This window comes from Phascolarctos cinereus, unplaced genomic scaffold (assembly GCF_003287225.1).
Source record: "Phascolarctos cinereus isolate Bilbo 61053 unplaced genomic scaffold, phaCin_HiC Scaffold_726;HRSCAF=1367, whole genome shotgun sequence".
Lineage (NCBI taxonomy): Eukaryota > Metazoa > Chordata > Mammalia > Diprotodontia > Phascolarctidae > Phascolarctos > Phascolarctos cinereus.
This window is the reverse complement of record NW_027556098.1, coordinates 290864819-290891370: the sequence shown is the minus strand read 5'-3', so window position 1 is coordinate 290891370 and position 26552 is coordinate 290864819. Positions and strand designations below refer to the sequence as shown.

The 26552-nt window shown below is 37.2% G+C and overlaps 1 protein-coding gene across 3 annotated transcripts in view; it reads right to left on the bottom strand.

Moving 5' to 3' along the window:
* CNTN5 (contactin 5) overlaps positions 1-26552 on the bottom strand; it is a 1537434-nt gene that overhangs the window by 9320 nt on the left and 1501562 nt on the right. For all 3 annotated transcript variants that reach the window (XM_078147163.1, XM_078147162.1, XM_020996136.2), the window contains 2 exons: positions 13359-13545; positions 12805-12917 (listed from right to left, as the gene is read on the bottom strand). In XM_078147163.1, the coding sequence (XP_078003289.1) occupies positions 12805-12917; positions 13359-13545 (300 nt within the window). The remainder of the gene's footprint in view (positions 1-12804; positions 12918-13358; positions 13546-26552) is intronic.

The window sequence follows — 26552 nt, the reverse complement described above, 5'->3', positions numbered from 1 at the left end:
GCATTAGGCCTGCCAGTTGTTAGGGAGAGCACATGTTGTCAGTGGAGGTGGGTTTATCAGGTGAAGGGGCTTGAGAAGGCACTGCGGGCAGAGGGGTGGGGGGAGCAACCACGTAGAGCCTGCCTGAAAAGCAACTGTGGGAGGAAAATAGAGGTACATTTTTGTCCAGCTCAATTTTCTACTATTTACCCAGCACTTGGTTGCTGCTGCCTGAGCCCTGGATCTTAAATCTCCCTAATCCCTTCTCAAATTTTGTAATTTCTCATTCTAATTCTAGTTTGACTTCAGACATCCTCTCCTACCTGTGGCCTTCTCAACTGGCATGAAAACTGGGAGGGACTTTAGGAGCTGGGAGTCCAACTATTTCATTTGGTAGACGAGGAAACTGAGGCCCTGGGAGGTTGCACAAGCAGTTAGCATTAAAGGCAGAGAATCTGAACCAGGCCTCTGACCCAAAGCCAGTACTTTCACCCCTTTACCAATCTGCCTCTCTCCTTGTCTTCTTGGTTCTTTAAAACAAAGTCACCAAAAAAAAATTTAAACTTAACATTAAGCATCAAAACAATATGCTTTGTAACTATTTCCATTTAGATAATAGATAAAGTGGCTTCAAAGGGGAAGATAGGTGGTTCAGTAGACATAGTACTGGGGCTGGAGGCAGGAAGACTCATCTTCGTGAGTTCAAATCTGGCCTCAGACATTTATTAGCTATGTGACCTTGGGCGAGTCACTTGACCCTGTTTGCCTCAGCTTCCTTATCTGTAAAATGTTCTGGAGAAGGAAATGGCAAACCACTCCAGTATCTTTGCCAAGAAAACCCCAAATTGGGTAATGAAGATATGATGCCACTGAAAACAGCTGAACAAATTAGCTTCAATACCTATAATGGCATAACTTTTCTCTAAGCCTGTATTAGGATTCTTTCTTGTCAAGTGATTCTCATTAATTTCCCCATGTATGTGATCTTGGTGGGAATTATGTTGGGTTTTTTTTAAGTTCTCATTACATCGTAAAGATTTTCTGGATTTCTTTATATTCTGTATACTTATTGGTCTTACTTCAATTATAGTATTCTATTACATGGATATTCCACAATTTATTTAACCAATCTTCTATTTTTTGACATTTATTTAGGTTGCCTTTAGCCTTTTCCTTTTTCAAATAATGCTGTTCTAAAAATCTGCAAGTCAGCTTTTTTCTTAATATTGGTTCTAAACGGCTAGGAAATATTTCCCATTTGCAATCCTCTGAGCCCTTATGTAAGGAGGATTTCATCAGCTCCTTGGAACTTGTTCAGTATTTGCTCTTGATGGAACTCAGCCTCTGCCCTGGCCAGGGATGGGGTTGGGGAAAAATGTCCAAGGCCTTATACATATGTGCCTTGCACATAGCAGACACTTGATAGAGATTCAATGCATTGTTTTATTTCCCCAATGCTCCCCAACAGGAGGTGAAGACTCTTACATCAAAGCCACTCTTAGGATATGCTGAAGGCAGAAAGTACAGAACTTCTCAAAACAGAAGAAAAAGTTGTCTTGGTGTGACATTTTGGTTTCATGAATTGTTAGTGGTAAATTGAGTTTGGGGGGAGGAGGAAAAGGATTAGCATTTATTAAGCACTGACTATATGCCAGGCAATTTACAAATATCCCTGTTAATCCTCACAACAACCCATTTTACAGAAGAAATTTAGGCAGATAGTCAAGTGACTTGTTCAGGGTCACACAGTTAGTAGGTGTTTGAGACTATGTTTCAACACAGATGTTCCTGACTCTATTCAGCCATCTAGTTTCAAGGGAAGGTAGTATGGAGCAACAAAGTAGCTTATGATAATGAAGAAAATTAATCAAATGCAAAAGAAAAAAATACAAAATAGATACAAAACAATCCATGAAGGGAGGGCAGTAACAACTTGGGGAATTGGAATGGGCTTCCTGTTGGGGCTGGCATTTGACCTGAGCTTAGAATAAAGTTAGAGATTCTGTAAGGAGAGAGTGAATTCCAGGCATCGGGGCAGTCTGTGCAAAGAAACAGAGGAGAATGCATACTCTAACAGTGCAGATCACAACTCATCATCTTGTGTTATTCTTGTCTGTGTCCTCTCTAATTCCCCCTGTAGTGTCCATCCAACATGTCTCTTGCCGTTACATGGGTGTTAAAGAACCGTCTATTCATTTTCCATCTGCTATCCCTCATTCTTGCTACATGACCAACTCCTTTCCAGGCATACGCCTCTTCGGTGTATTTTTGTCTATATTTTTTTTCCGTGGAATTTATTATTGGTAAAATGCTGCTGCTCATTTTTGTCTACCATGTGCTACTAATTGCCTTGTGGATGAGTCACAATTTTGATTCCTCAGCAATTGTGGTATTCCACGATTCATGGCCATATAGTATTACAGGAAGAATTCTCAAATACTCAGAATGGATCTGTGATTTCACTGATGTGGGCTTTTCCTTCCAATAATGCAATTCACAATCCATCCATGTGTGTCCATCTTATGTGACTCTGGTCTACCACTTCCCACATCCATGTGCTTCCATCTTGTGTGATTCTGGTCTACCACTTCTCATATGTTGGGGGAGCCTTCCCCACTTCCTCTCGATACTGTGAGAAAACCAGTGGAGGAGACATATTTTCCATTGGTCATTCCTAGCTTTCTCCATGTGACCAGCCCAATTTCTTTTTTCTTTTATGATATCCTTTCCTTTGCTTCCCTTTTGTGATATCTTGTTTGTAATGCATTGCTGCATTGTACCTCTCCACTGCCCTCTGGGTAATCTTCATTTTTAATTCTAAATTATTTTTAATACTTCAGAGATTGTAGCGTTCTAACTTGCAGCCTGAAAAATGACATTGGAATAATTCTGTCATTAAAAAGTTGAGCCTTTTGTCAGGGAGATATGTGGGTTCATTGAAGGAACTTTGAAGTTCAGGAAAGGCAAGCCAGCTAGCTCTCCTGCTTAATTCTGGGCCCAACTCATTGTCCATTTTCCATGTATGCATATATGTATGTATATATACAGGTATGTGTGTATACCATATATTTTAAATTGATATTAATTATGGCTGTCGTATCTCTTAAATGTTTGCCAAGTCAATTTTTAGGCTCTTTTGATCTTGTGTTTATGGCAATTGATGTACATTGGTTAACCATTTGTACGATATTATTGTAATTGATGTTAATGTCCTTTTCTCCATCTAGATATCATTTTTTGGTAACATCAACAACTTATTTAAAGTTTTCTAATCATATGCCATAAATTATTTTCATTTTTATTCATTCTTCTATCTTTATATTATTTTGATCTTTGCTCTAACAATTTGATGGTCTGGTCAGAAACAGTTGACTCAGGAGTGACTCTGACATCAATAAAGAGTAATTTTCTGTTATCAATTTCATTTTTTTTTGCATGTCATACTGTTTGGTCTCTTCATGTCTACAACCTTCTGATTATTTTCTTGCAGAAAATATTCATAATGTGTGGGCTTGAGGCTTCTGTATAACCTATAAGCCTTTAGTCTACAAGTCTTACTGTTGAATTAAATATATATGTTTTGGTTAGGCAGTGGGGTTAAGTGACTTGCCCAGGGTCACACAGCTATTTTAGTGTTATGTGTTTGAGGTCACATTTGAACTCAGGTCCTCCTGAATCCAAGGCCGGTACTCTATCCACTGCGCCACCTAGCTGCCCCTTGAATTATATTTTTTAAAAATTGTAGACCCCAGGAGCCTACTAACTTACAGAGGATGACCACTCCAGAGTTCATTATTCTGTGGGAACACACTCTTAAAACTATAGTCCATGAGCTCTCACAGATATATTTACCTTTCTCTAGCATCCAGAGAACTCAATTAGCTTAGAGCAAAGGCATGTACTAGAGTAGCATAGTAATAATTGTATTCTCTCATTGTCCCATAAATTTAGGGCAAACTCTTCATCACCTAGGATATACACATCATCAGTAAGAAGAATAAGCAATTATAGAGGTCGTGCATGAGGGCCCTATGTGTGGGGAAGATATGGAGACAACTTATATCTTCAATGCTGCTGGGCCTCTGATGTCTTCCCATGATGTTCTCGTATTGTTCCTTGCAAAATACAGCTTCTCTCTTGGGTGTATCACTCTGGTAGTTCCCTTGGCCATTAGATTGTGAGTTCCTTCAGGGTAGGGACTATCTTTTGCTTCTCTCTGTATCTCCAGTGCTTAGCATAGTGCCTGGTATACAGCAGGTGTTTAATAAATATTTAATATTAACTGACTTATTGCTGAGTGATGTATAATTCATGGATTGAGTGGGTATATGTTTCACTGTTTGTGGAACTCTTACCCTAGAATGAGTAGGAGTAGCCTAGAATGAGAACTAACTTCCCTAATTCTGCTCCCTTGGAGTCTTAGCTTTAAGCCTTACTATGTCTTGATGAGCAGGGTCTAGCCCCATCCCTCAGACATCAGCTGTGTGAACCTGAGCAAATTTTTTTGACCTTTGGGTCTCTGTTTTCTCATCTGTAAAATGAGGGAGTTGGATTCTATGGCTTCTAAGGTCCCTTCCAGCACTAAATATATGATGCTATGGTTGATAAGGGTTAATTGGGTTTCATGCTAAACTTTCAGTAAATTTGTTTTTCCCTTCATTGATTCTCAATTTTTTTTATGAGGCGATACTGTTCATAATCTTTCTCTATCCTTCATAAGATTTTGCAAATGAGTTTATATTAGAAACTGAGTGTATAATGTTGTGCTTTTAAAAATAGGCTTGATCCTACTGCTGGAACAAATTCCTCATTTCATGAAGCTATGTTAACTCTTTCAGCCCACAGGAGGCACCTTTAGTGCAATGTGACAATTGTTTACCTCACTGCCACCAACAAGTTGGTATACATTTGTAAAAAAAGGATTTTTATTGTACATCATACGTAGAAGGGATTCATTACTGGGCAAGAAGACAAACTCCAAGATGTCTTTCAGGTCTAGGAATCTGTAAGGGAATTAGCATGATATAGTCAGCAGGGGTGGGGAACCTTTGGCCTCCAGGCCACATGCAGCTTTAAGGTCCTCAAGTGCTGCCCTTTGACTGAATCCACTCTTCACAGAACAAATAAGTTTGAATTCAAAGGGCCACACTTGAGGACATCAAAAGCCACACAGGCCACAGGATAGTGGATAGTGGAAAAGACCTTGTATTTGAAATCAGAAGATCTGGGCTTGATTGAGTCTCAGAATGTGAGCTCAGATAAGTCAGATTATATATTATGCATAATACATATGTATACACACACACACACACACACACACACACACACACACACACACATATATATGTATTCTGCATATATTTATGTACATGTTGCTCCTCCAATAGGAGTTCCTTGAATGTAGGCACCATTTGAGGTTAGTCTCCATATGCCTAGCCTAACAGTATGTGGCATTCTGTGATCCAAAAACGTGGGCCTGCTTACACTTCCTGAACACACTTCCCCTCCCATCTTAACTACTTTTGCACTGGCTGTTCCCCATTCCTGGAATGCTCTGTCCCCTCACTTCTACCTTTTAGTTTCTCTTACTTCCTTCAAGACTGGGCTCAAATTCCATTCTCCACAGGAAACTTTTCTGGATCCTCTCAGCTACCAATGTCTTTCCCTCTTACACAGGCTGCCACTTACACTGTATACATCTTATATGTTGCTAGTTTTTTTTTTTTTTACATGTCAATCCCATTAAAACACAAGTTCCTTGAGGAGAGGGACTTTTTGCCTTTCTTTGTATCTCCAGCACTGAGTGCAGAACCTAACATAAGTGCTTAATAAATGCTTCTTAATTGAATTAGTAGGCACTTAATAAATGCTTGTTGATTGCAAACAAACAAAAACACTAGGCTTGGTTCAAAACTTGCCTCTGATATTTACTAGTTATACTCCCATGGGAAACCTTTCAGTCTCAGTTTCTTTATCTGTAAATTGAGGATAATAATACTTATAAAAGCTATCTTACTGGGTCATTGTGAAACTCACATGAGCTAATTAATGTATGTAAAATGTTCTGAGAAGTCTGAAGTGCTAGAGAAGTCTTATTTATTATTATTATTGATTATTTTTTCATCTCAAAATGGACTGCAGCTGTATCATGACTTAGATAGGCTTTGTGTGCAAGCTTGTAATCTAAAAAACATTTATAAAATTATTTCATTGGGGAAATTTGTTCTGAGTCACAACCAACTTACAAATAAACATTTGCAACACATTCTGTCTGTAAACTAAGGACCATTTGTACTTGTTTGCCTCCTTGCTGTCCTGAGAATAGCCCTCCTATTAACCCTTCGTTCTTCCTTTTTGTCTCTTGGATTCGAGCTTGCATTGGCTGTAAGGAGAGAATCATCTCTTCAAGACAATCTCAGACACACAAGGATTTTATCCATTTAGATTCTTACGGGGAAGCAACAGAGCTGAATGGTTAGCCTCAATGGGACTTCTAAACTATAGAAACACCTCTTCCCCAGCTTCAAAGCATACAAGAAGCATTAGCAGTTCTTTTTGCTGAAAGGGAGGAGCTGCTTAAACTATGATTAGTGTCATAAGGTTGGGGTTTCTGATCTTCAGAATTGCATCTGGGTAAGGAATTAGAATTTTGATGATGTACAATAAGAGGATGAGAAAGCACATTTGCAAGAATGAGAAAGTATGCAAATCTAAGCAGAGTTGGCATGGAAGCAACTGTTTCAGAGGACAGCATAATTATGGTTCAATAAATTACAATTCTTATGACAGAAAAATGCAGCTACCAATGCATAACTAATGCTACTCCACAAAAACTGTTGTGAGACCTCAGACTGAAGACAACTGTAGCTAAAACTGAAATTTTGGAAGACAAGGCAAGGGCAGGAAAAAAAAAACACACCCATAAAACCCCACAACACACCAATAAATGACATCATAAAGAGTAGGTGATGCTGTAAACCCTTTACAATTTATTCAGGAAGAAGAAGAGTTAAGAATAATGAGTTGGCAAGCTAATGAGTGAAGAAGAACCTTGGAATTAAGTCACTCGATAGTGCTTTTGGACACAGTACTAATTTCTAATTTAGAGGACAGAAGAGAGAAGAGAATAATGGAAACAATAAGAGATTTAGAGCTAGAAGGGAATTTAGAGGGCATCTAGTATAATACCTTCATTTTATCTATCAATCAATCTATCTATCTATCTATCTATCTATCTATCTATCTATCTATCTATCTGTCTGTCTATTTTTGAGACTGGGTCTCCCTATCTTGCACAGGCTGGAAATGCATTGACCATTCACAGACTGACCCCACCACTGATCTGCCCTGAAGCTTTGACCAGCTTTATTTCTAACCTGGGCCATCTCTAAGCTCCTTAGGTAGCCCCCATAGCTCCAAACTCCTGGAGGCTCACCATATTGGTTCTGAATTTCGTGTGGACACCTGATTGACTTTAGCCCTTCTGCAGCTCAAAACTCTCAAGCTCAAGTGATTCTCCAGCCTCTTCCTCCCTCATAGTAGGTGTTATGTGTTCACCACCACCTACCTCATCCCCTCATTTAATAACGGAGGAATCTGAGTCCTGAAGACATAAAGCGACTTTCCCATAATTATGCAGGTGGAAAATGGGCAGAATTGGATTTGAATGTGATCCTATGACTGTACATGAAGTGCTTTTTGCACTGAAGAACAAATCAAGACCTGTTGAAAATAGCTATTGACAGAAGGCAGGCAAGGGAAGCCTTTAAAAAATCTGAACATAGACAAATTGACAGGTTTACATGACAGTTATCTCTGGGCATGAGGGGAATTTTTCTGATGGATTGTCTGGCTTATTTTCAATTACAATAAAAATGGAGGAAAAAAAGAAATGTAGCATTACCTTCTTGAAAGTGTAATCTGAAAATGATTGTTATAATATTGCCACTTCAACACATTCAATTCAGCAAACGTTTAGCTATCACCTGCCATGAGCAAGGCACTATTCTAGGCACTGGGAATAGCTACAAAGATGAAAACATGACACAGTTTTGGACCTCAGCAGTGTTCTAGAGGGGTATTGAATATATAAAATATATAAAATTCAAGGTTCATTGTAATAGGGGCAAGGATCATATATCATAGAGAGGCTGAGTAGTGCAGTGGAAAGAACACTGAACTTGGGAGTACTGAATACTGAGTCATGGGACTTGAGTTCAAATTCAAGCTTGGTATCTGTGTGTCTTTAGTTATTTAACATCTGTTGGCCCTAGTTTCCTCGTCTATAAAATGAGGGGCTTGGACTACATACACAACCTTTAAGTTGCCTTACAGGTATAGATGCATGATCCTACAATCCCAGCGTCAAAGGAGAGAAGTAGAAGACCAAGTGCTCAAGGAAGGAGAGATTACTTTTAACTGGTTATATTAGGGAGGGTTTCATGGAAGAGGTGACACATGAGTTTCCTCAAAGCAAGAGAAACTGGAGGTGAGGAATGATTGTGTTCCAGTTAGGTAGCAGAGTCTCTGAAATGGAGATGGAAGACAGAATTGGGGAATAGTGAGCAGTTTGGTTTGGCTAGAACATGAGGAATAAAGGGAAATGGTATATAATATGTCTGAAAAAGTAAGTTGGAATCAGACTATGTAAAGCCTTAAACACCAGAACAAAGAGATTGTATTTTATCCTAAAGGTAACAGATAGAGAAATATTTAAAAGAACATAGAACAATGAGAAAAGTGGTGTGTGTGTGTGTGTGTGTGTGTGTGTGTGTGTGTATGTGTGTGTGTGTGTCTGTGTGTATTGAGAGAAAGAGACAGAAACAGAGAGAGACAGAGAGACAGAGATAGACAGAGACAAAGACATATGGAGAGGAAGACACAGAGAAGCAGAGAGAGTTAGGAAGACACACACAGAGAAAGAGCTAGAGAGAAGCTGGCAGGGACAGAGAAAGAGAGATCAATATTACAGAAACGTAAGACTGTGTTTTTTTTTTTCTACTGCCAACTCGTTGGAAGGATGGGAGATATGGGACTCTGGGAAGCACTTCCCAAAGGAACAGGAGAAAGTCTAGGATGAATATTGACAGGAGTGGCGGCTGAGCACTATTCTCCTGGGAGGCATTCATAGGGACTAGCCCCAGATTCTGACTGCTTGTTTCTTTTTCTAACAAAGAAAATTTATGCCAAAAGAGGGTGACAGGGAGTGACTTCTTAAAGCAAGAAGCACAGTTCTTATATAAGCCAGAAGATATGCTTCTTCACTTGGGCAGAAGCCTATGCAAAGAGAAGCAGGGGATGGGGGTGGTAAAGTGTTCGGTAAAGATTATGTCTTTTTCCTTCTAAACTCAGTGACAAACTTTTGCAGAGCAAAGGAGAGAACCAGGTTCATTTTAGTATTATTAAGGAAAAGATTCATTAAGGAAAAGATTCATGCCAAATAACACCTCTTTCTGCAAAAGTGTGCACCACTGCTAGAAGGTTAACTCCTTTAGGAACTCCAGAAATGATACAACTATATTCATGTATATTTATCTATTTATCTCAGTATTGGTAAAGAATCTGGATGCAACATCCTTTTCTTGTCACAATTGTATGGGATGAGGACAATCTCATGATCCTAAAGTATGAAGAATATACTTTTTAAAAAGGGTCTTTACCACTGTAAGTATTTATTTGGATGAAATATATCAGATCAGGTACTTTTATTTGGTGCTCTTATTCTATCCTTATGATCATTTATAAGCATGGCATTAATAAAATACGTAGTTGGTTCTAATTTGGGAGATGCAAAAAAGAGCAATAAGGGAAAGGACTTAATATTAATTGACCCGAACAATTTATAAATATGCACAGCAAACTGCCAAATATGATCCAGCTTCTAAAAATGAAAGCTATTAAATTTTGAGAAAAGCAATCTGAGACCACGGTCTACACACCAGGCATGACATTTGCATTCCTAACTTGCTACTTGTTGGCAGAAGCTGGGTGAGTGTGTGTGGGAGTTCTTGCTGATAAAAGTAGAATTTTTTAATAAAGATTGCAGGAAGCCCAGGGTCTCCCAAATAGCATACAAATTTAAGTGAAGGAAGAGAAATACTGCCTTTTAGGGAATGCCCCAGTAAAACTAGATAGAACTTATTCATCTTAATGGGGTATAGAACTTTCTCCCATGATTTTCTCTGGCCCTTTCTAGGAAGCAGATCTAACTGGGTAAGAAAGAAAGCTCTGTCTCTTAAGAGTTCTTTAGAAGAATTTCTGTTTTTGTTTAATTTATTTTTACCCCATTGATTATTTGTGCCTGTATAGTTTTGGGTGCCCTTTGTCCCTTCTTAATCCACATAAGGATGCAAACTTTGGAATAAAAGTCAGTACTTCTTGTTTTAAGATAAAAAGATTGATTCACATTTGGATTTCTGTTGGCTTATCTTGTGTAGCTAAAGCTTTTATTTCTTTTTTTTTTAATTAATTCAAGATTGGTTTATTGCCTTTGCACATCTTCTCAATTTTGGCCAAAAAATAAGCAAAAGTTTGTCACTCTAGAGCAGCTCCCCTTCTATTCCTTGACATCTATCATTCTTCTCAAGTCACATATAGAAGTGAGAAGTCTGCATTGCCTCACTTAAGGAGCTATCTGGTTCCTCCATTCTTGGTATTATTACTTAAGATCCCCAGATTTCAGACCTGAACTTCTGACTCTTAGTTTTTTTGTGTTCTCAGGTCACAGTAAGTTCTTCATACTTTTTGCTGCCCCATAACTCATACTGTCCAGTGAGGGAGGGTATCTAATAGTCCTGGCTAACTGAGTCTTTAGGTTGTACACGTGATGGAATGACAACATTTTGACCAAATTGCTCCCCTTAATTTTCAGCATATGCTGGTTTGAAGAGAATGTTTACCCACGCATGGTTTTGTGGGGATGAAGAAACCCATGGAGGAGGAAAAGATTCAGTGTTGAAGGAGATGTGTTCTGATGATACCTTATCTTCCTGCTCTAAAGTGAAGGAAATCAGGGAATTCAGATGATCAGAGATTTAGAATCCAGAAAGTCCAGCCCTCTTATTTTAGAGACAAGGAAACTTGGACCTTGGGAGATTAAAATGTCATTTGCTCAAGGTCATACAGGTGGCAGCATCTGAATTAAAATCCAGATATCCTAAGTCCAAATCAAATGCTCTTTCCATTGACCATGTTGCTTTCCTATCCTGGCTCAGGGAAAGACTCAAGTCAGTCAGTCAATAAATATTTATTAAATTTTTACTATGTGCCAAGAATTGTGCTATGTGCTAAGCATTCAAAGAAAGGTCAAAGATAGTCTGTACTCTCCAGGAGCTCAAAGTCTAATGGGGGAGACAATATGCAAACAACTATGTATGAACAAGCCAACTATAAAGGGAATATCTCTATAGTGAAAATAAGCAATAAATGGAAAGCATTAGTATTAAGGGAGATCAAGAAGGCTTCCTGTGGAAGGTGGGATTTTAGATGGAACTTAAAGGAATTGAGGGAAGCCAAGAAGTGGAGCTGAGGAAGGAGAGCACTACCGTTAAAGGGAGCCAATGAAAATGCCTGGTGTTTGAAGATTGATAGTCTTGTTCAAGGAATAGAAAGGAGGCCAGTGTTACTGGACTGAGTGTGAGTGGTCAGGGAGAGTATAAGGGATGAGAAGACTGGAAATGTGAGTGTGTGTGTGTGGGGGGGGGAGGACAGGTTATGAAAGGTTTTGAAGCCCATCAGAAGAATTTATATTTGATCCTGAAAGGGATAGGACACCACTGGAATTTATTGTTCTAGGCTAATTATGGGACATGAAGAATTTATATTGAATGAATACCCATAAGGAGTTCCTTCAGAATTTAGTCCTTAAAACTTCAATCCTTAGACCCAAATTGTTGTATTATACTCTGTGATAGTTTAACACTGCCTAGTCTCAGTACTCATACATCTGCCTAATAAAAATAAATTGTCAAAGAATTTTATGATGATGGATTTGCCAACACTTTTATAAATACTATGATAAGCAATATTAAACTGATGCTACAGTATTGATTTTTAAGGCATGATAATCTTACTAATGGCTACGCATTATAAAAAACAAAAGATAATTTTGAATGCTTTCTGCTGAAGTCTCTCTCTCTGTCTTTCTCTCTTTCTTGCTCCACACATACACCTATGTATGTATGCATGCATGTATGTATACACACAAATAGGGGAAGTTAGAGGTTATTAATTAGAAGTATTCCAAGGTGAAATTTGTAAACATTTTTATGTTTATAGATGTCATGCAGGTACTTGAGACAATTTTATGTTGAAGATGCTGCTACCAACGGGAGTTATTTTTGCATATGAAATGAAGACAAATCCAAGCCTGGCAGTCTTTTCCTCATGAACAGTTCACTAATTTTTGGGACATCTGTCACTGCTTTTAACTGGCTTTTCTAAAATTCACAAATGTAGTAACAATTTCATTGAAATGAAACTGAGTGCCACATGTTGCCATTATTTGTTCATTGCTATGGCATCCCAGTAACTGGTGATCATGTTTCACTGGCCCTCAAGATGTCTTTCACTACCTCTTCTTCCTTGCAGGATGTGGCAGCTTTTGCTTTGCTGTCTTCTTCTGACCCAACCACTTTACGTGATCTACTCAATGAAGTTGATTGGGACAGTATTGACTTCCCTGCTTGAGGGAAAGATATCTTTTAGATACATAATTTGAAAAAGGCTGAGAAAGAACAGAAGCATGGCTTACTTATGAAAACTAAGGTTGATGTAAAAGAAACATTTTGGAGAGTAATCTCACAGGAGAATAGAGAAAACACTAACCTTGTAGCCCACTACTTCTGATTCGTTTGCTAATGGTCTGACAGGTTCCCAACCAAGAGAAACCTGAGAGCCTTGCTGCTCCCACATAATGTTGCTTGGTGCTTGGCTAGGAGCTGAAAAATAAAAGTAAAAGTAAGTTGACAGGATGCATTTAAATACATTTATTCATTTTAATTTCTGTATTTCAATGTTTTATTGTGCTTATGGTTGGCTGACATTATAGGCTTCTTTCCAGCTGGAGTTGGATAAGGTGTTTTTTTTTCGCTCCAGGAGTGTCATTTTAATAGCTACTCTGCTTAGCTTATGAACCTGAATCCTTTTATCTCCCTTCTGTGTCAAAACCGGTTAGCCTTGTTTCACAGGAAGATAACCTTTGTCTATTGTGAATGCAAAATTTCCTGTTATTCTTTTGGAATTCAGATCTAAGCATCGAGGCAAGACTATGAATTAAAATGACCCTCCAAGCCTGTTTAGTATGTAGCCCATGTGGAATCCAGAACTGCTGAAGATGTTTTCCCCTGTTCTGAAAAGAACAAGGAGCCCAGGTCACTTACGAGATTTCTTGGTGGCTGCCTGCACTTCACTGCTAGGTGGTCCGTATCCAGCACCATTGTATGCCCTCACGGTCAAGTGATACAATGTATTTCCTTCTAATCCTGTCAGAATGATAGATGACTCATTCCCCCCAGTTTTGACTGTTTCAGCTGCTTCTTCTTGCTCCATATCTTTCCAGTAACCCACCTGTTGACAAATCATAATGAGACAGATTAATGTACAACATTTCCTCTGTGCTTGGGAGGTCTTGCACCTTTCTTAGACATTGCTGAATGAATATCTATGTATTGTAAAATCTCTTTTTGTCACTACACACCCACACCCACACCCACACACACACCCCTGAGAAAAATCATTGAAATCATAACCTTTGCTGTTCCTTTTCTGGCAGCATGCACACCTGCCTCTCACACATGTGAGGAGTCATTATGTCACATGAGTGCTGAGCAGATCAATGTAATACACTGCCCAGTAGCCTGCTGGCGTGAGGTCCTGGGACCAGCTATGTGGAACAGCAAAGGATAAATGTTGACAGGAAATCAAAAGTACTTCAAAGAAACTCAAGACAAGCTCACCTCTCATAGGTCATGAGGACCATTTACCATGCAAAGCTAAGAAATTTTGAATGAATCAGCTGGGAAAGGGGCATAAGCATTGTTTCCTTTCAGGTTCTGACTAAAGAACAGTCCCCAAATCTGTGTCAGGATAATGAATAAGAGCTGACAGAATACCTTAGGATACCCCGTAGTGGGTTAGTCTTATAGAAATAGCATGGTTACCCAATAGAAAAAGGGAAGGATATTTACCTTCTAGTCTTCTGGAACATGTTTCTGTCCTAAGTACCTTGTTCTTTTCTTTATCCCAAAGTCAAGATGACCTCTCTGGGGAACAAGTTCTGGATTGCTGGTGCTTGTACTAAATTTGCTTTTTTGTGATACCAAATTACTGGTCTTTAATGAATAAAGTCTTATTTTTGTTCAGACAAAAAATGTTTACCTCACAAAAGAGAGATTGTTTTTCTAGTTGACCTGCCAAAGTGCTGAACCTAAACCAATGCAAAGGAGACAACTTAATTCATATGTGAATAACTCCCAAGCTAAATTGAGAACTCTGACCCCTCTCTTGAACTAAGCCTAATTTTCCCAGCTACCTTCTGGACAGTTCCATTTGGAAGTCCCAAAGAATAACTCATATTTCCTAAACTCTATCAGGTAGGCAAAGGCAATTCAAACTCAGCAGGTCTAAATTCAGACTGTTCAGTACTGTTCTTCCAGCTCTCCAACTTGACTCCATCCTTAATGGTACCACCACTGACTCAGTCCTAGATTCAAGCTTTCTGAATCACCTCAGATTCCTATCTTTCCTTCTTTTGTCCTGCTGGAGGGTGTGATGTCATAGAATGAGCTCATGGAATTAGCAAAGACCTGATTTCTAATCCTGGCTTTGACACTTCCTAGTTGTGTGATTTTTGCAAGTCATTTATCTTCTCTAAGTCTCAGTTTTCTCATCTGTAAAATGGGAATAACAATACCTGCACCCTCTTTCTCCTAGGATTGTGATGAAGAAAATGCTTTGCAAGCCTTAAAAAACATTCTAAGAGTGACAAGATGATGTTATCATTATCATAAACTGCATTTTGATTGATGGTGTAGCAATCACAAAATCCTACTAATTTTACTTTTTCCACTTGCATACTTCTCATATTTTTAATTTCTCCAGTCAAAAACCTCAGTTAAGGTTCTTATTAACTTATTATGTCTTCCCTGTATAACAATACAGGGCTCTCCTAACTGTGCTCTTCACTACAACCCTTCTTAAACACTGTTGCCCAGATTAAGCTTTCTAAAGTATTATTTTTAAATAGGTCATTCCTCTGCTCAAAAATCTTCCATGGTTGCCATTTTTCCTAGTTAGCTAAAAAACATACTCCTTATCTAGTCACTAAAGTTGCTGCATAATTTGGCCACAATGTCCTTTCTCTACCTTATATGCTCTCATTAACATATCTTATGCTTCAGCCAAATTTATCTGCTCCCCATTCCCCAAATATACCTGTGCTTTACTGCTTCCGTGCATTTGCTCATATTCTTTCCTATACTTGGAATATCCTGTTGGTCATCTTCATTTATTGAAATCCTTCTTATCTTTTAAGGGTTAACTCCAAATCCACTACTTCATTAAACCTCCTCTGATTTTTCCTTTCTTCATACTCTCATAGAATGGTGTATCAAATCTTCTCACAGAATTACGCTATTTTCCTTAGAGATTACCTTATTTATCTGTTTCTCTAATAGTTGCTAAAAATGCTTTGCTCAGAGTAGGTATTCAATAAATGCTTGTTAAATGCCTGAATATGTTTCAATCCTATCACTACTTTGAATAAGAGGGAAATGCAATTAGACAGTCACTCAACCAGTAAACAAATTTATTAAGGACTTACTGTGTATTAGGCACTGCCTCAAGCACTGGGGCATATAAAGAAAAAACGAAAATAAAGTATGCACTGCTCAAAGGAGCTCACACTCTAAAGTGTGAGATAACATGAATGTAAATACGCACGTACAAGATACATAAAGAATCCCATATTAAGAGAACAACTTCCTTCATTGAAGTTCATTGATTTCCAGGCAGATCATTAACTAGGAAAAAACTGGGTCAAAAGTGAATTCATAGGTGCTGGGCAGTATGAGAATTCACTTAGTCCAGAAACAAACTCATTTCTTTCCTCAGTGGCATGCTCTATTTCCTCTGTTGCTTATTTATTTATTTTTAAATGGGTCAGGCTATCTGGAAAATAATTAAATATATATATTTTGAATAGCTAGAGAATGATTAAATATAATATTCAACAGTCTATAATTAGACTTTTGCCTTCTGGTCTTCTTTTAATATTAAACATTTAATATACTGATTAATCACTATAAATCTAAGCTTAGGAGCTGAAGAAAAATGTTTCCTAATATCTGATTTTCGTGGGATAAAAATCCAGGTAACAGGAGGGGAAACCCAGGGGGGAAACTCTAGAATCTACCAACCATTTTTCTTTGTATCATGGTGGGATAAAATATGACAAACTTCTACTTCAGTGCTAAATGATGAACTATTTTTTTTAAATAGAGATCCACCCTTGGAATTGTCTAGTCTATGATACATACTGGCTTTGAGGTCTCCAGCAAGTCCCTAATTTCTCATTTCTGCAGGCAATTCTCTGAGACTGTAAATTGCATGTGAGTTGCCTATTGATAAAGAGAGTACTTACACCAGTGAAATAATAGGAGAACTTCTCCTGTTCCCTTATCCTACCAAACTAAAATATGAAGTAATTTCCAGTGGGGAGGGTGCTAGTAACTGAGAGGATCAGGATGGGCTTGTATAGGTAGAAGTTAAGCAAAGCCTTGAAGAAAGTAATGACTTTCATGAGGCAACTGAGGAATGGATTCTGGGCATTGGGAAAACATACAAAGACAGGAAGAGGAATGTTGTATAACTGAGAGAAAGTAAGCTAGTTTGCTTGAAACATAGCATGTTCCCACTAAGTCTTCTATAGGTGACAAGTTCCCAGTTCCTTCATATGTGATTTGAGCTTCCTCTTAGAATGGGTGCTCTTTCATACCAAGCTTTCTCTTCCTCTTCAAACACATGCCTCATGGTGGGCCATTTAACAAATCCCTTTTTGTTTTAGAAGTCCTTGTAACCCATGTTATTGGCTTAGCTGAGGAAATATACAGTCTGGAGACAATAGCAATGGACATCTTTTCACAATGGTTCAGCTGCTTTCTATCTATCCATCTGTATTTTAGTTGCTGAGTCATCCTTGTGGGTCCTTACCCCTCCTTTGGTAATTGGGGTGGAATGTTAATGTTTAGATTTAAGACCAATCTCTTCTCTCCCCCCAACAAAACTCATTATTTTGGTACATTAGATAAATAATAATAACAAACAATCTTCCCTTCCCTCCCCTAAAGAAAGGCTTTACCACTACCAATAATTTATGTAAGTCCTATGTCATCTAACCTATATACTTCATGTAACGTCTCCTTTCTATTACAGAACTCATTTTTACCATGTATAGTTCCTGCCTTTCAGTTCAATTGCTCTATTGAACTTTATATGGAGCTGACCTTGAAAATATTCCAGGATCACTAAAATATAAACTCCTTGAGGGCAATGACTGTTTTTGTTTTTTCCCTTGTATCCCCACTGCTCAGCTCAGTGCACTTTGGTACTATTCTAAGTTGGAACCCCAAGTTACCTCTGCTCTGACCTCTCTACTCATATAACATCTAAGATCACATAGATTCTCTTGCTGATGATTTGGGAAAAAAAGATCACCATTTAAATGCAGGGCATTTTATTAGTGAGGACATTCCCTGTTTGTTTGGATTTTGCAGAACCCCAGTCTCCAGACCTGAATGCTGTGTTAAGCACAATTATTCAATTTGCACTTCATGATTGGTATTTGTTGGCACACACCAATATGATGTTTCATGTATTATAGTTGTTTTGTGCCCCATAGATGTTCATACTCTGAAGGGTAGAATTTTTAAAAATCAAATTAGCTAAATAAACAATGCTCAGTCATTCTTTTTAATATTGATGAGACTGCTGAACATGGAGTTAGGGGGGTTGAGATAAAAACAGTTTATAGTGGAGTAAGAATATTATGATGAGAATAATTTATGATGAGAATAGTTTATTGAAGTGTTTATATTTATTTATCCCAGAAGATGTCACTACTGTCCAAAGAAGATAATACTTAAGAAGTTTATGAATAGAATAGGGTTTCTTATTTTGATTTTAGGGTTCATTCCTATTCCCCCCAGATATCCTATGGGATAACATCTAGATGGAAAAACAGTTATAGGAGTATATTTTGTATTTATTGTGCATGAATATATGATGTTTGATAGAAAAAGGAATTCTTTTATTTAGAAGAATAAAATGCAGAGTTTCAGGATAGACCATAGCTCATGGAAGCACTTTCAGCCTAAAAATAGGTATTTTTTCCACCTGCTACAATGATATAGTGATTTAACAAAAGGAAAATTCTAATTTGAGATGATGGCTCTAAAGTGATTTAGACTTTAGTGAAGTGAAAATGTGGAAGCAACATGGCACAGAGGGTAGCATAATTTAAATTCTACCTTTAACAATTTTTAGCTGTGTAATGCTGGACAAATCACTTAATCTTTAGGTGTTTCAAGAATTTCCCCAGAATTTATCTATTATATCATAAACTGGTTATAAGTTGAAAGGGGTAATTCCACATGCAAATGAGTGCATAGATCCTTTGAGCATTCATGTAAAACAAAAATAATATGAACATCTCTGGAAGACCATGCTCCAAAGTGGATGGGGTATGGAGGATGAAAAATGAACTCTCTGGACTTCTTAATGGAATACAGTATTATAACAGTGTGCTTTTCCTTTGATATTGGGAGAAGTAGTTTATTTTTTAAAAACACATTACTTTAATCTTAATTTGAAATTAAAATAAAAAAGGTCAACAACGACTTTATCACTATGTATCAGGCCATTACTGTAATCCATGACTGTGTGGTCTTATCTTTGTTGGAAATCAATAGAATAGTGTGAACCTGGGGACCTATAATCAGAGCAGCTTGAAATTCATCTGCTGCTGTAACCCAGTGGAACTTTAAAACTTACTTAAGGGTAGAGATACTGTACTTTATAACCATTCATATAACTTCTGTAACCATGAAAATGGGACATAAGTCTCCTTATGTACAGAAAACTAAGCAAAGGTAGGGCCTTGAAATTATTGACCACCAAGTCACCAGGAGGGGCATGTATTTAATAACTAGACTTAGCCAGGGCAAGGCATTTATTTGTGTGATGTAAAAAAGTTGGAAAATTGTGCTCCCTGTTTATTATTACCCACTGGAGGCGTTTAGTCTTCATTGTAACATAATAATAATAGTAATAACATTTATTATAATGTTTTAAGGTTTTGAAAGCACTTTATGTGCACATCTCATTTTATAGATGACAAAACTGAGTCTGAGAGAGGATGTTGTACAACTAGCAAGTGTTAGAAGCAAGTTTAAAACTCTTTCCTGACTCCATGTCAATTTATCTTACATGATGGCATCTTAAAATAAATAAATTGTTCGGTCGTTTTTCCAACTCTCTGTGACCCCATTTTGGGCTTTTCTTGGCAGAGATACTGGACTGATTTGCCATTTCTTTCTCCAAACTGAGGCAAATAGGGTTAAGGAAGTGTCTGAGGCCAGATTTCGAACTCAGGAACATGAGTCTCCTTGACTCCAGGCTTCGCACGCTATCTACTGTGTTACTTAGCTGCCCAAAAATAAATACTATGAAGAATATAATATTCTAGAATTTAAATACTGTATGTGAATTTTTAAAAAAATCGTAGAATTGTTTTTGTTGTATTCCCTCATCCCCCTAAGCTAATTGGCTGTCTAACTTACTTTTAGTTTCTGGTCATGGTCTTTCTTGATTCTCCTAGCTGTTAGGATACCTCATGTGTGTGTGTGTGTGTGTGTGTGTGTGTGTGTGTGTGTGTGTGTGTGTGTGTGTGTATGGTGTATATATGTATATGTGTGTATGTATATATTATATCTAGAATATATATGTATATACACATATAATTGCTTATGTTTGTAGATATACACATGTATATCTATATACGATTATATATTCTATATATATATATGTTGTTGTATGAGTTCGTATGTGTCTACAGTATACTATACATACATATATATATGTGTGTATATATATATACACACATATATATGTGTGTATATATATATGTATATATATATATATATATATATAATTTTTTTAGATCCTGAACTCTGAGAATATGATTTTTAGCAATAGTTATTTCTACAAATTCTCATTACAAAAGAATAATTTATATGGTTTTTAGAGTTCAGTATAAAAATGTTTTACTTGTACCTCCTACGTAGGACAGTTCACACTTGGAAGGTTGTTTACACACACACACACACACACACACACACAGAGAATAATTTGGGGCCGAAGGGTAAAAACAATGTCCTTGTACTCTTTTCTTGTTTTTTTTTTCTGCTTTCTTCGCTTCATTTACACGACAAGACCCAAAGGATCTCAGGGTACAGAATGCAGACCTGGGCAGTCTTTGCAATTTGTTGGAAGGTAGTCCTTGAAATGATTTGAGGAACATACAGGTTGGAAATTAAGAATCTAGTGGAATTAAAGCTAAGTGGGATAGTATTCTGTGACAAAAAGGCTGATCCTGCTAGAAAGAAGAAGTAGATTCAAAGAGACAAAGTGTTTTCAGGTTCTAATTAATTTAGACGATCTATTTTCTAAAAGAACTTGGTCCTTGGAAGAGAAGTCTTCAACTACACAGATTTCACTACTTACGCGGAGAATCAACTACACAGCCGCTTATGTGAGGCCTCTGTTTTTTTTCGTTTTCCACAAATTTTATTAACTTCTTTTTTTAAAAACATCATGAAAATTTCCCCCAGTATTTCTACCTCTTCTGCCTCCCAGAGAGCCATCCTATATTCTTTTTTCACTAAAAGAGTTGAAATTTAGACTCACGGCTCCAAGCAGAGACAGATGAGAGAACTCAGATGATCCCAGCTAAAAGCCCAATATAGGTGGCAGGAGAGAAAGAGATAAAGGAGAACAGCAGAGACTACGTGCCCAGTGGAACTACAAGACCAGAAGGGATCAATATCTAGCAGAAACTTCTCACCAGGCCCACCAGGAAGCAGGCCCAAACTAATATCACCAGAAGATCCTGGTGATCCTTCCACGTAGGTGGTTGCTCTTCTACATCTGTGCCTAAGTCATGCATTCTTTCTACCTGCATACTGCTCATGGGTGGTTCTTATATATGTGCCTCTTGCTAATGGATCCTACCTATACATGTTCAGTCTTCCCAGGTAAAGTGTGTCAATTTGTGGGAGACTGTGCCCAAGGTTTATGAGAGAGCAGGATATTCTATTGCTACTTTCCTTATTTTGCTATTTCATTAAATGCTTCTGCTTTGAACTGATCATGTTCTCTGAATCACTGGGAAAAGGAGGGGACTCAAGCTGGGGGTTTGAGTGGATTGCAGACTTGCAGAATACTTTGAACCAAGGGTAGATTTTCTAGGAGTTCTACATGTGAGGAGTATCCCCTAGGGCTACAAATAATAGGCAGAAAATCTTTGAACTTGTTATCCCTAAGAGATGGTATAGGCTTAAGACAAAATAGGTTCAAAGAGACTTATAAGTCATGAAGGAGAAGTAATACTACACAAAACATGTTTTTGTTACAAAACACTTTCCTGGCAATAACACCAAGAGCTAGATAATAATAATTATTATTAATAATAACAATATCAAATAACATGGTATTTACACTATAAAATAAATTATGATATACCACAAATATATTGTTATATTAAATATTATAAAATAATATATAGAAATAATAATATAGAAAATGTATTATAAAATATAATACCATATTACTATATAATACAATATAATGTAATATGATATTATATGTAATAGCATAGCATTATAACGTAACAATGAAACTAACATTTATATAGTACTTTAAGGTTTGCAAAGCACTTTAAAAATATTATCTCATTTTATCTTCACAATAAACCCAGGAGGAAAGTGCTATAACTATCCTCATTTTATAGATGAGGAAAGTGAGGCAGACAAAGATTAAATGACTTACCCAGAGTGACATAGTTAGTAATCTGAGGTATAATTTGAACACAGGCCTTTCTGACTTCAAGTCCATCACTCTAGCCACTATGCTACTTAGCTGCCAGATATGCCCATGTTCTCATAGATGAGCAAAATGAGACCCAGATAGGTTAAATGGTTACAGAAATAGTAAGTGACAGAGACAGAACTCAAACCCACATCTTCTGATTCTTAGTACAATGTTCTCCCCATGATAATCATGCTGGATGGCTATAGTAAGTTGTTATTAATGGAGGCTACACCTGTTTGAGACAGTTGCCTAACTTTTGAGGTGGGGGCCTAAAAAGATTGTGACTACCACCCATTCCTTTCCCAAGGGGGTTAATACAGGGATGGGGAACCTGCAGCCTTAAGACCTAAGCCCTGGATTAGTATGTTTACTATCATAATTGAAAGCAGCCCTAACCTACGATCTGGGAGCCCTGTGTTTCTGTCCCAGCTTCACTACTAATTAAGGACATGCTCTTGAGCAAGTCACTTAACACCTTTAGTTCTCAGTTGCATCATCTGAAAAATGAGAAGACTGGACCAAGTGATCTTTAAAGTCCCTCCAAAGTATTAAAAAACCCAAAGCAGACTCCGCTGCTGGTCCCTTGCTGCATTCTGTTCAGTGAGAATAGGAGTGGGCATGAGGAAGAAATGTGAGTCCCCATCACATCTGCAGCATGTCTTCCTTGTATTCCCTAACTCAGGGTCTGCTGATTTAGTACATGACAGGAGTCACCTAGACCTCCCTGCTTTTTCTGCCAGAGGCCAATTTAACACACAAAAGGAACCATTTACTCCCTTTTGCTTCAGCTATAAGGAACCTTGGCTGTCAATCAAGCTGCCTGCTACTGACAGTAATTGTTTTTTAAGGAGCTAAAGCTCTTATAGACAATTTCAGATTTGGTTTGAACATAAGGCAAGATTAAAAAAAATTACAGGACCTTATTTTCTACACTCCATGGTCACTAGGGCTGCCTTCATTTTTATGTTTCTCAGAGTAAATGAGCAATTAGTCTTCTGATGCAACCCCACAGGTCTCCCTTCTTTCAAACTTCCTTTTCCCTTTTTTTTTTGTTTTGTTTCAAATACTAAGCATCAGTCTGCATGAAAACAGCCCATTTCTTGGGAACTAATATAACAATAATTACATCAGTCTGCTTTAGGTTTTTATTTAATTTTTAAGTGACCAGCCCAAGGAATATTTAATAAAAATATTAGTTTCAACTTAGTGTGTTCTACCAGAATGATAACAATACCTGTCATTCACAATAGAATCTGGCAGTTTACATGGCACTAAATTGTAAATCATTTAATTTGATCCTCACAGCAAAACTATGAGGTAGAGAGGCAAGGTATATGTTATTACATGCATTTTACAGATGAGGAAATAGAATCTCAGAGAGGTAAAAAGCTTGCTTACAGTCAAAAGTGGCAGCACCTGTACTAGAATCCACATCTCCTAACTCCTAGTTTTATAAAAAATTTCATGTATTTGTTTTTAATATCAACTTTACTTCCAAATATATCCCTACTTTTCCCCCTATACAGTGAGCTATTCCAGTAACAATGATTAGAAAACAGAGTCACTCAGAAAAATCTAACCAAAAAATTCATTTACACTGTATATATCCTATATATACATAGTTACTTACATGTTGTTTCCTATTAGAATGTGAGCTCTTTGACAGCAGGAATGGAGTTTTATTCACTTAGTACAGAGGGATGTCATACTGGAGTGAGGAAGACCTGAGTTCAACTCTGACCTCAGACACCTACTAGCTGTGTGACCCTGGGCAAATCATTTAACTTCTGTTTGCCTCAATCCACTGGAGAAGGAAATGGCAAACCACTCCTCAGGGTCACAAAGAGTTGGACATAACTGAACAGCTACAGGAAGAACAGAGGGTGATAAAACTATAAAATGTGGTTACATGTGGTTAGAGATGAGTAGACTAATGGTTATCTGGATGCACATGGACAGAAGACTACACACACACTGAGTAGGCTGGTAACAGGAAGGATCAATAGGAATGTTTCCTTTTAGGGAAAGAACCCATGAGAATGCTCCTCTAAAGTATGTTGACACACATGGTTCTTCCATTCATACCTATGGCAATGAGTGAGAGATCCCATTTAAGAAAGTATATTCTAGTAAATTTACAATTGTTTAATGACTTGAGCGAAGTTGGGGAATATTGCTACAAATGATTAAGATATTAATCTGGTCACAGTTCTGGTCAGGTTGTACTCAAGGAGAACATTTGAGTGAAATAAAACAGTACAGTTGACAATGATATGACATTTAAAATTTTGGGAAAGAAAAAATAATGGTTTGGCTAAGGGGGTAGTAATATGTCTTTTCATACATGTGATATACAAATCCAATTCACTTAGGCATACTTGTCTGAGAACAGTTAGGAAAGATTCCTGACAGGACAAGGGAATGAATAGTTAATAATCTTTCATAGATAAAAGGCTCTAAAAATGGTGGTCCCTCAACTTTTTGTATGATGAGCTGATCTCTGAAAAGCTGAAATTGTTTCTGTTAGCTTCATAATCATATGAAAATAACCCATGAAGTAAATCTAATGAAACTGACACAATAGCCATTTGATTTAAATGAGAATCCATAGCCTCTCAGAAGGGAAAGGATAGAACTGGCATCTTATTCCAATCTTACTAGTTTGGCTTTTGATATTCAAGCTTTTCTATAGCTACAGTGGAAAATAAAGTGATGTTATAAAACAGCTGTTATCCACACACCATATGGAAAATAAAACAGGCTTTGTTCTAGCCTTTTGGTTATTCTGGCTATATTTACTCTTTCCATTTTAATTTCTATCTGAGCTTCTCTAAAACACAGGCACAAATTTTTAAAAAGCTCCCTGGAATGTCATTGTGGGGAAAACTAGTATATTCATCGGTTTTTGTGTTTTCAACCTTGATTTGTCAGTTCATAAAATAAAATCCAATGATCTTCTCTCTTCCCCTTTCCCTCTCTCAATTTTCCTTAAAAAATTCTTATCAGGACTTGTTTTATTTCTCTAAATAACATTGGTTGCAGATTGAGGGCAATCAGTTGACAGACATAGCACCAGTGACACGAAAAATGCAGCTCCAAGGAAAATATACTTTGGAAGGTACAAAATGAACACCTGAAAACTTTACAAAAACCTGAGAAATAGAGCTGTTAGGCCAGCCTTTTAAGTGATGACAGTGGAAAATGGAACAAGTTGTTTTGACTTTTATTACACCTCAATAATAAGTGTTAAGAAGTCTAAGATTGAAACTGGGACATTGCTGTCCACTTGTCCATTGCTATGAAAACACCTTGTCACTTACTGTTGACATGAGGCCAGGCCATCAAAAAGTAAAAAATATAGTTAATAACATGGTTACAAAAAAGGCCAAAAAAATGCAAGGACCATATAATTGACTGTCATTGTGGCATTATTCTAGGAGCAGAATTGAAATTGTGATATTGAAAAGTTAACATCTAGTAAAGAGTTTTTCTTCTTTTTGCTAAATTCATCTTCTTGGTAGTTTAGCAAAATTGGAAACATTGAATAGACAAGAAAGACTGATAGATGCCCACAGCATTAAAGCAGATTTAGTAACTCTTTCTCAAAGAATTAGAACAATAGCAGCTGACATGTACATAGTGGTATAAGGTTAACAAACTATTTTGCTTTCAATATTTCATTTAATCCCTCCAGCAACCCTGTGATATTGATACTACAGAAATTATACTCATTTTTGCAGTTGAGGGAACTGAGACTTAGAGAGGGTAAATGAGTTGCCCTGGATCTTACATCTATAGGAAATTTTGTTGTAGTTCAAAAATTTTTTTTAACATTTTTTATTTTTATATTTTGAGTTGCAAATTGTCTTACTCTCTCCCACCCTGCCATAACCCACTGAGAAAAAAAGTAAAATATCAATTATACATGTGAAGTCATGCAAAACATATTTTCACATTAACCATTTTGCAAAAAAAGGCAAAAAAAGCAAAAATTTGCACTCAGAGTTCATCAGTTCTTTCTCTGGAGATGGCATTTTTTTTTTATCATGAGTCCTTTGGATTGTCTTGAATCATTGCATTGATTAGAGTAGTCAACTCTTTCACAATTAATTGTCATTACAAGGTTGCTGTTACTGTGCACAATGATCTCCTAGTTTTCACTTTACTCTTCATCTGTTCATATAGGTCTTGCTATGTTTTTTTTTCCCCTGAAACCCTTCCTCTTGCTATTTCTTATAACACAATTGTATTCCATCACAATTATATACTACAGTTTGTTTAGCCATTCCCCAATTCCAAATTGTTTTCCAGAATTATTGGACTCATTCACAACGCCACCAAAAGTTTATTAGTATGCCTATTTTGCCTCATATCCTCCAGCATTTGTCATTTCTGATAGATGTGAAATGGTATCCCAGAGCTGTTTTAAT